Raw genomic sequence first — 9,962 nt, 5'->3', positions numbered from 1 at the left:
AAACGTTTTCAGATTTTATATAATCATACCTACTTTTTTATTAGAAAATATTTATTTCCCTCCCTATATATATCATAGAATGTTTCATTTATTTTGATTAGTAATTAATGCATATAGTTTTAATACTTGAGCACTAATGACCAATCTTTAGTAGTTTACATACGTATTTGTATAATCCAAGGTTTTATAGTTAAAATACTCAATCAAATGACTATCATTAGGAGTTTTGCGTTTAGTAAGGAATCTGCTTAACAATGTTATTAACATTAACGTGTTAACAAGGTGTTGCTCTAGTAGTATAAGACTCTATTTGATCCCAAAGTCAATAGTTCAATTTCTGTGAGCGATACTTGTTAGGAGGGGCAGCCACAAACCTCGAAATGATTTACTAGCTTTGTGGAGTTGTTTATCAAATCCAATTCAAATCTTGATTGATCTTCACATTATCTTTTCCTCTAGCATGTGAGTCATCATCATATCATATCGTTCATAATCTTCAGTTGTAATTACTTCCTCACACACTTTATCTATTTATCTTTGCATAAATTTGGTACAAAAATACCAATTATGCCTCAGCCTCAATCCCACTAAGTAGAGTCCGTTATATGAATCAAACAATATTAAAATATTGATGTTTCCTAATCATTCTCACTTTGTTTTTGTTGTCTTCCATCTTCATCTATATATTCGATTGACTTATTTGATATACTCTCCTTACCGAATGGTCTACTTCAAACTTGAAAATTATAGGTAATTGACATGTAAAAACCACATCATTCCAGTGTGAAAATAAACAAACTTGAAATTCCTTTTTCTAAAAACAAAATACCAAATTGTATCCTCCAACCTGTTCCAAAGATTCCAATAACAAGTGCCAAAAAACACATATACACACACCATAACACAATGGAAACAATCAAAACAAAACATTGTAGGCAATGACATGCATGCATGAAAATAAGAATCTGCATCATCAGGAAAATGTCATCTGTGCAAAATAATTATGCATCAACATCACTTTGGCTTATTTACTGCATTCTTTGTTATCGATAAGTCACACGGCAATTCGCATACTGCTCATTAACTATAAGCCAAAAGTTAATTCCGGGTTTAAATCAGTTTGTGCATAAAGGATGTAATACACTAAAACTTGAAAGAGCTTGCAGGAATAAATTGATAATACTTCTCAGATGTTTCCTTAAACTACTCAGATACTCTTCCTACATAGCTTATAACCACATGCCACAAAATTATGAAAAGAGCAACTTAACGGCCACGGCCACGACCACGCCCGCGGCCACGCCCACGGCCTCGTCCCAAAGCCTTCCCTGGAAATACAATCAAAATATATCAGATTAAAACCAAAAAGTCACTATGAAACAATTGAATGAACTGAAAGACTGAATTAATTTTTTTGCAGTCAAACTATATATAGTACCAGCAGTTGCTTTCTTGGGCTTGACCCTAGGTGTCTCTTCAACAAGCAAAGTCTCGAGGTTCAAGCTGTCGGGAAGAATGTAGTAACGAATGTTGTTACCCCTTACACTTAGATGATCCAGAGTAACTGGATTCTTCCCTTTCAGAGTTAGTTTAACTGTTTTCAAATGTGTGTTCATACTGATATCGACACCTGTGGCAAAGAAAACCAGGATCAGTATGCTGAAATTTCTTGACTCAAAGCAGCAATATTGGGCAAGAGCAAGATGCTACAAGAATTTATTAACTATTTATGTAGTTTAAGTAGAAAGATGCGCCTAATTTAGTTAAAGGGACTCACTACAGTGAGTACACTCATACTAAGGAGAAGTTGAAACCTCAGTTGTTTTTTACATTAATTATGTTGGGCTGTTATTACTCAAATGGGGATACATTGTTTATTATTTTCTTTTCCTATCAGATAATATGAATGAATTTTAGATGATACCAATCATGTTTTTATAATGTATTAACTTATAAGTGTTGCTGGCAGCGTTTGGAAATTTACTGCAAGTCCCTATGAAAGTGGCTCTGTTCTTTCTCGACTGCACTGACATACAATTCTCGAATTACGGGTATTTAAAGGCTTGAAAAAGTCACAGCAATGAGATAGCTTAGCATAGAGGATGAGATTGCAAAAAAGCATATCTTAGAGGGCAGGGGATTCAATCTTCTAGAACAGTCATAATTACATGAACAAAATAAAAACTCTCCTATCTGACTGAATTAGGGAAAAGATTACTGGAATGATGGAATCAAGTAAAAAGCATTAGGGAAAGGAAGTCAGGACTCTAGTTCAGTGAATTCATTATCATGCAAGCTCCTGCCGAAGTGGAAATTCAAAGAAAATACAGACCATGACAAGAAAGAGAAGTTTCTTGCGTGAGAACTACGCTTAGAAGGGAGGTGATTGAGGTGACTGGAAGCCTCAAGGAAAGGATTGTTGCCCTCCGGGCAGCTAGCGTAGATGAATAATATTCTTGAAATTTCCGAAACAAGCTTCTAATAAATCAGATGAGTGGCACAGATCTCTGGGTTTATCATCAAACACTTTGTTCTAAACCATACTCTCTATTATCTTGTCCTCGCAATGAATTAGTCCCATAGGCCAAAGAAAACCCCTTATGATTTTCTCTATCATTTAAGCCAATCTCACTACAAGAAAGGGAAATGTAGAGCAATGCAAGGCTGTATAAACACGTTTGAAAAAGAGTATCCCGATCACCTTCCAATTGTTTTACACTCAAGTTTCAAACTAAAAAAACAGTTTCCTACTCTTCCAAGTATTATATTTTACTATTTTAGTCATAATTACCTCTACTTTAGTGAAAACATTATCAATTCCCACCCAAGAAATAGTGCAACAGTAGTGATGAAGGACAAAGGAAAGATTAGGATTTCAATGTCTTTTTTTTTTACAGAGAATATACTCTAAGTTTATGAGTTGAGAATGAGAGTAAACTCTAAACTTCCATTGTGGGGTTGAGTTAAGAAGTATGAGAAAGTTAAGTAAGATACAATTTAGCAATGCCATGAAAAAAAGTGAAGATGGGAAGATGAAGAAACAAAACCTGTAATGGTACCATGAACAATTGTACCATTCTTGAGCTCAATGGATACAGTTTCATTGTTCAACTTCATTAAAAACCTGCTCGTATAGTACCGATATTAAGATCTTAACCCACAAAGTAAAAAACATACTAGTACAGAAACAAAAAATCACATTGATAAGGCTAATAATAACAATTAAAATAATATAAGAGACACATAATACCTGACTAGCTTCATGGTGAGTAAGAGAAGAGTATATTATAGCCTTCTCTATTCTCCTTCTAACTGTCACTGTGAACATTATAAACAAAAGATTTCAACAGGTAATTGTAAACAGAGTATCATTCTGATAAAGCTGTAAATACCACCAACTCAATCACTTGACAAACTTATTATAGGTATGTTTGGACCAAAGTTCCACGGTTCACTCACTTACCTTCCGGACCGCATAAGGAATGCGGCGTACCGTGTACCACGTACCGGGTTTCACGTACCGGGTTGCAGTGTACTGTGTTCCACATACCGGGTTTCAGCGTACCGTGTTCCACATACCGGGTTTCAGCATACTGTGTACCACATACCGGGTTTCGGCGTACCGTGTACCACATACCAGGAAAATCATATACTCACCCTTGTTTGGTTGTAACTTGAAACTAACCCTAAAAAACACTAACCCTTATTGTTTCTTATAAACATTTTTTCTGTTCACTATCACAGCTTCCAAACATGTCCTATAAAGGAATTGCTGAAATCTTAAATTTTCCACTGATTATGAGCACCGAGAATCAGAAGTTCAAATTAAGCGTAAATTAAACATTACACAACAAAAAAGCGATTTTTTTCATTTACAAAAAAAGTTGAAATTGGAAGAGAGAATGAAAGAGATAGTAAGAGAAGAGTGTGTTAGTGTTACCTTCAGTAGCAGACGGCGACGAAACGGTGGTTGTAGGCGGTGGAAGGGTTTTAGGGCAGAATGAATTTGAAATGAGAGAAGTGGTTCGTTTTCTAGGGTTCAACTATTTTAAATTGAAATTGTTTTTTTATAAATAACAATATAATAACATAATATAAAATGCTAATAAGAAAACACTTCTTAATAAATATATATAAATTGTTCAGCATGAGTCAGGTTGTGATGAATTAAGGATTGTCCTTATCTTATCTTGTCGTATCAGTTTTTGAATTTGGATTTGATCCTTGACATAAAACTAACCTAAGACTAAATATCGATTGAGTTAGTTTTTTAAACCCGAACGCGAACCTAGCTCGATTAAATATACTGCATAATCAATTTAGATAAAATCTTCTAAATATTATTTATTATCATGAATATGTATTTTAACATATAAAATAATATATGTATATATATATTATTAATAATGTATATATGATGAAAAAATTAGAGATTGAATGATACTTTCGATGAAAAATGTGACATTGCTCTATACACAATCGAATAGAGACACATATATGCATATATGATGAGAGAGTGACTACAAGACGGATACAGGTCATGTTTGATCCATACCCAGTCCTAAATATTAAATAAGTCTAATTTTTGAACTCAGATTCAATTTTAAATATTTTGATGCTAACATATATTACTTGTAAGTTAATCATTAATTAACAAAGTATAACATTATAACTGGTGTCAATGTAAAAGATTTTACATAGGATAAATAAATCATTTTTTAATATTATTACAAGATAATAAAATATCTCTTCATATCATAAGATAATTTATCTTCTTAACTCTACTCACTGTTTGACACATGTCTTATTTCTCTTCGTTCAAGAAGTTTTAATTTTAAAATATATTATAAAAGAAAAAAGAAAACACATATCAAAAACTAAATAAATTCAAGGAAATAAGTTTTGTTATGATATGAGAAAATATTTTATTCTCTTATTACAATTGAATAATAATTTATCATTTTTCATTAATAAATACAACATGCATGTTATCTCCTTATATGGAAATTTATAATTTCATCAAGTGATGTTGTTCCATCAACAAGATAAGATATTGCTTTAGTAGTGTACGATACTATTAGATTTTCAAGGTTGATAGTTCGATTCCTGAAAGTAACACTTATTAGGAGAAATTCAACTAAAATAATTAGTTCTTTACCTAAAAGGTCGATTAAATACCCTTAGAAAAACATTTTTTTATGATGTTCCTTATGGTGCAAGTAAAATGTGTCGTTAACCACGATTTCCACATGCGACAAAACCAACTAAAATAATTAAATTAAGTTAATAAAAAATAGTAATAAATAAAAGCACTAACTCACTACATAATCATGATTTATGATTCCATTATTGTATTATATCAATCATTACAATTCTTTTTATTCATTAGTTTAATTGATTCAAACCCAAATGAATTTTCCTATGGATTTTAACATTTGTGTGTTCATCTGAGTCAAAATCCACATCCATCTTGACTTAATTGATGTTTCTTTTCATTTTCCTTAAAAATAATTTAAAAAAATGAATATTTTGGTTGCGACAAGTCAATATTTTCATTACCCAAATTACTTTCTTGCAAAAGGTAAAGACTTTGATTGGTTTTTTTGCATGCAATGGAGATTTTGGATTATGGGTATCACTCATAATCCAAAAAAGTCATAATCTTGCAGAGAATTGTAAGAGAATGTTCTTTCTTTAACCCCTTTTTCTTTATTTTTGTATAGACTAAAAAGTTTATGAGTTTCTTCTTCTTGATTATGATCTTTGTCTTTCTTTTTTTGTTTGAGTTTAGATTTTCACAAAATCATGATTTTGTTGAGATCTTGCTTTTGCTTGTGTTTATGTCAAAGAAGATTTTTGTTATTAATAATTTGTTATAGTGGATCAGAATGATTTTGTCTCCTTGTTAGCTTAAGTTGGAAATCTCATTATTTCATGTTTTGGTATGTTTTTGTTATTAATAATCATATTGTGTTTACCTACCAACAAGATATTGGTCTAGTAGTGTAAGGCCCCACTAGATCCCCAAGGTCGAGAGTCCGATTCCTGTGAGCAACATTTGTTGGGAGAGGCAACTACGAGACCCGAAAGAGATTAATTCTTTAACCAAAAGGTGAGGGACTACCCCGTAACAAAAAAAAATTGAGTTTACCTAAGCACTTTATAGTGGTTTATTTGCTGGCTATTGATTACCACAGTTCAAATTACCATGTTGGTCTCTTCATCCTTTTATACTTTTGATTTTTTATGTTGATCTTGATACTAAATATGAAAGGTTAACTTATAATTTCAACTTATATGAGATGCTTCTTGTTTAAATTAATCTCCCGAAATGCTGCAATGTTTCTTTTTTCAATGATTTGCAATATGCATTTCTTTGGAAAGTTCTAATGATGAATATGGTTCAGGGTATGATATTTCCTAGATGATGTTTTACTTTTTTTTGCTGAAATTGGATTTGCTTTCATTCTTTTTCATTTTTCAATTCTCACTTGTTTCCTTTTTTAGCTTCCTTTTTCTGTTATATCCTTTTAAGTATGTATTCGTCACCTTTAATTCGTTGTAATAGTTGTTGTGATTTGTTGCAGGCAGTTTTATCGATTTTCTAGGGCGTGCTTGAGTTCTAGAGTCTGAATTTAATCTTGTAGAATAGTTATTTCAATATGGAGTCCAAACATGAAACAAGAAGTATAATTATTCGATTGATGGGTCTTGATGAAGTGCGTCCTCAACTTCGTGTTAGAAATACGCAGAAAGTTCTCTCTGAGAAATACCGTCAGAAAGTTGCCTCTATCGGTGTTAGAAAGAAGCGTCCATCTCGCCAGCACGATTCTTTTACAATGAGTAATAGTGAAAAGGAAGAATCTGTGGATGCTTTAAAAGTGGTGAAAACAATAAGGAGAGATGAGCACGATAACCCGTCAAAGGGAAACGGAAAAGAAAAAAGTGTGCACCAAATGCTATTGGATGATGATGCATCGTACTTGTCAGATAACGGGAAGCCTGAAACTTTGGCTGATGCCATTATTTCATTCAATTCTGAAACAAGTGTGAGTTCACGGAGGATGGTTGAGCAGCGAGGAAACGATTTAAAATATTGTTCATTTCATAGTTCTTGCAAAAATTCTCATTCGGCTGATGGGCTTCTCGAAGATATATTTTGTCCTATAATCAAGAGAGTATATCCTGAAATGAAAGATAGGAAGAGAACTTCCTATCACATGGATTTTCGTAAGGGGAGTTCTAAATCGTTTAGTAAAGTTTCAGAGGAAATTTCTACACGAACTGAAATTGTCGCAAACGAAGTTGTAGATACTGCTTCAAGTTCATTTTTCAGAATGAATGAAGCATCTGGTAATAGTTTTGATATGCTGAAGCCTGCTTCAAATGTTTCAGTTAACGAGATCCAATGCAATTCCCCATTCTTATATTCTAACGATTCTTCTGTTCTACATTGTCATGGCAGTACCTATCACCAATTGCCTTTGATTTCTGAACATGGAAATGGAGCAAGAAATTTTAGTTACCGAAGTGGTTATAGCAATGATAAAATCGGAAGGAACAGTAGATCTAAGGTTGGTGTGAATTATAGCATTGCCAGAAAAGTGACAATGGCCAGACCTCTTTGTTCGGCTTCTGTTATTGCTGATAATCACGGAACCATGACTAATGATAACTTGTTTCAGAAATATTGGGGTTTGAGGAAGAATGCATCCGTAATTTGCCCAACCCTGAAGTCAAAGTATCAAAATATCAATAGGAGCGATTGTTTAGAAGATAATCATATGGAAGAGAATTGTATCGGGCTACATAAGTTGAAAAAGAGATGTCATGGGAACGATTTGTCCGATCAGAAACCTATGCTTCCACAATTGTCAAGGTCTCGGCCTTCTCCTACCTTCATAGACAATCGGACCTTGCACGGGACATGCTTAATGAATGATGAAATGAAGAACGATAAGCATGAAGACAATGATATGTCTAAGCAAAATATCGCATCTCCTAATTTATCAGTTGATTGCTCGGTGTCTGATGCAAAGATTGAGGTTCTTGGCAGATCACATATTTACCCAAGTAAGCCGCAAACTGAATCAACAGAATGCAGAGACAGTGATTCTCAGAATCATAGTTCGTATGCTTCAACACAGAAGGTATTATTTCTCTGTCTCGGAATTAGTAGTATTGTTCACAGTTTCTCAATAACTTGTTATGATATTATTTCGACAATTGAAAATCATTCAATAAATTTTTATGTTGAAGCTAGATACTTTGAACAAGGTTTCATTTTTTTGGGGTTTCACTCTTAATATGTGGTAATATGTATAGTTTAGACTCCTTGTTCTGTGCATATTGATGCATGGTTGTCCTGTATAAGACGAATTGGAGTAAAATCTGTTTTCGGGAATTCCAGTTATCACGTCGATCTTGATAAAAAAAGTCTTAGTATTTCGGTTTTTCCGTGGTTAATGTTGTTTCAGAAATGTTAAGGTCCGTCGTTATGTATAATTGCTGAAGTCATGCTGTTGTATTGTATTGTTCTTAAATTACAGGATACATCAGGATTTCAAGATTCCCTCGGTAGCTTTGAGGAGGAGTGTGAACCTAGTCCAATTTCAGTTCTGGATCTAGCATTTAGAGAAGACATATCATCAAGCTCTGAATGCTCGAAGGTTGTTGGAGATGGTGGATATGGTACGTAATGAGCATGTTGAAAATTGTTCTATAATTCACTCTACATATCATCCTATTTGGTTGAAATTATTGTTTCATTTCCTAGTTTTCCTCCTCTTTTTTATTGTTATTACTTACAAATGCATCCTCGTTTTCTTGATTTCAGATTCATCGGAAGTGGATGATGAAGGGTTTGATTTGAATGTTTCAAGTGATGTAGACTGTGTGGATAAATCTGTAGTTGACTTCAAAGAGAAGCAAGATTTAGTAGGGTTATTCCGAGCCGAAAAAAGTAGGGATTTCTCCTATGTTTCTGAGATCTTAACTGAGGTGGGTATTTCTAATAGGGGTCTGTTCACATATTTTTCGACATGGCACTCTGCAGAATGCCCTATTAGCCCTTCCATCTTTGAAATCCTGGAAAGGAAATTCGGTGAGCAGCAACTTTGGAAGAGATCTGAAAGGCGGCTTCTCTTCGATCGTATTAATTTAGGGTTGTTAGAGATTCTACATCCATGTTCATATATCCCAACACGGGAAAAGCCTGTGTCAAAAAGGTTGAATCCCGAACCAAGGCAGAAAATCATTGACGAGATATGGGCCTTGCTTGTTGCCCAAGAAAAGGAAGCTAGCAAGGATTCGGCAGACAAGATGATTGACGGGGAAATTACGTGGACAGAACTACGTGAGGATATTGTAGTTATTGTTAAGGAGATAGTTAAGTTGTTAATAGAGGAGCTTGCGAACGAGATGGTTAGCTTGGCGAATTTACGAAACTGTGTAGTTATGTGTGTGGATAGTAGTCATGTATAGCTTGATTTTGAGTCTATTTTTCACGAGGTTGATTCGGAATCGACTTTGAGACTATTTTTCACGAGGTTGATTCGGAGTCGATTTTGAGAGGTTGAAGAGTTTGAATTAGGATTTAGGTGATATAGGATCAAATGATTCATTTATATAGAGCATTGTTGTATTTCATTTGTATCCAAAAAAGAAAAGATAAAAAAGGAAAGTGCTACTTGATTTGTTGTGATGATCTCTTTTTATTTTGCATCCTACATTGTGAAGCTAGAGGGAAAGAGGTATATGGAATTGAGACTTGTGTTTTCCGTTGAGGAAAATTAGGGTAAAATCATTGATCATTCTCTAAAAATCACTTTTTCCCCCTTTAAAACTACTTTTTTATCCGGAGTACATCTGTTGTATCACAAAGTGTGCCACTACTTGTGATTGGTTGAAAAAATATATTTAAATTAAAATTTTAATTATTTTTCTGACAAATCACAAGCAGT

The 9,962-nt window shown here is 33.6% G+C and overlaps 2 protein-coding genes across 3 annotated transcripts; one reads left to right on the top strand and one right to left on the bottom strand.

The window, feature by feature from the left end:
- LOC109356973 (small nuclear ribonucleoprotein Sm D1-like) lies at window positions 958–4,053 on the bottom strand. Its single transcript, XM_019600639.1, has 5 exons — window positions 3,941–4,053; window positions 3,251–3,318; window positions 3,048–3,124; window positions 1,439–1,630; window positions 958–1,328 (listed from the first exon to the last, which is right to left on the bottom strand). The coding sequence occupies exons 2-5, from the start codon at window positions 3,262–3,264 to the stop codon at window positions 1,267–1,269; spliced, it is 345 nt and encodes a 114-aa protein (XP_019456184.1). The 5' UTR covers window positions 3,265–3,318; window positions 3,941–4,053; the 3' UTR covers window positions 958–1,266.
- LOC109356968 lies at window positions 5,367–9,701 on the top strand. Of its 2 annotated transcripts, XM_019600634.1 has the most exons (4): window positions 5,367–5,685; window positions 6,588–8,150; window positions 8,550–8,691; window positions 8,837–9,701. In XM_019600634.1, exons 2-4 carry the CDS (start codon window positions 6,663–6,665, stop codon window positions 9,481–9,483), a joined length of 2,277 nt encoding a protein of 758 aa, XP_019456179.1. In that variant the 5' UTR covers window positions 5,367–5,685; window positions 6,588–6,662; the 3' UTR covers window positions 9,484–9,701. The 2 variants fall into 2 exon arrangements, with proteins under 2 accessions (XP_019456179.1, XP_019456178.1); XM_019600633.1 differs by lacking the exon at window positions 5,367–5,685 and having other exon boundaries at window positions 6,247–8,150.

This window comes from Lupinus angustifolius, chromosome LG09, assembly GCF_001865875.1.
Source record: "Lupinus angustifolius cultivar Tanjil chromosome LG09, LupAngTanjil_v1.0, whole genome shotgun sequence".
Classification (NCBI taxonomy): domain Eukaryota; kingdom Viridiplantae; phylum Streptophyta; class Magnoliopsida; order Fabales; family Fabaceae; genus Lupinus; species Lupinus angustifolius.
The sequence above is the reverse complement of the archived record's forward strand: the minus strand, read 5'-3'. Positions and strand labels throughout refer to the sequence as shown.

What these genes read in the sequence shown, in the direction of transcription:
- LOC109356973 (XM_019600639.1), bottom strand. An exon ending in TGTTCATGGTACCATTACAG is followed by an intron (nt 1,631 to 3,047) that starts GTTTTGTTTCTT and finishes TCTTTGCCACAG; the next exon opens with GTGTCGATATCAGTATGAAC. An exon ending in GCCCAAGAAAGCAACTGCTG is followed by an intron (nt 1,329 to 1,438) that starts GTACTATATATA and finishes TTGTATTTCCAG; the next exon opens with GGAAGGCTTTGGGACGAGGC.
- LOC109356968 (XM_019600634.1), top strand. Translation starts at nt 6,663, where the DNA reads ATGGAGTCCAAACATGAAACAAGAAGTATAATTATTCGATTGATGGGT. An exon ending in CGTATGCTTCAACACAGAAG is followed by an intron (nt 8,151 to 8,549) that starts GTATTATTTCTC and finishes CTTAAATTACAG; the next exon opens with GATACATCAGGATTTCAAGA. An exon ending in TGTTGGAGATGGTGGATATG is followed by an intron (nt 8,692 to 8,836) that starts GTACGTAATGAG and finishes TCTTGATTTCAG; the next exon opens with ATTCATCGGAAGTGGATGAT.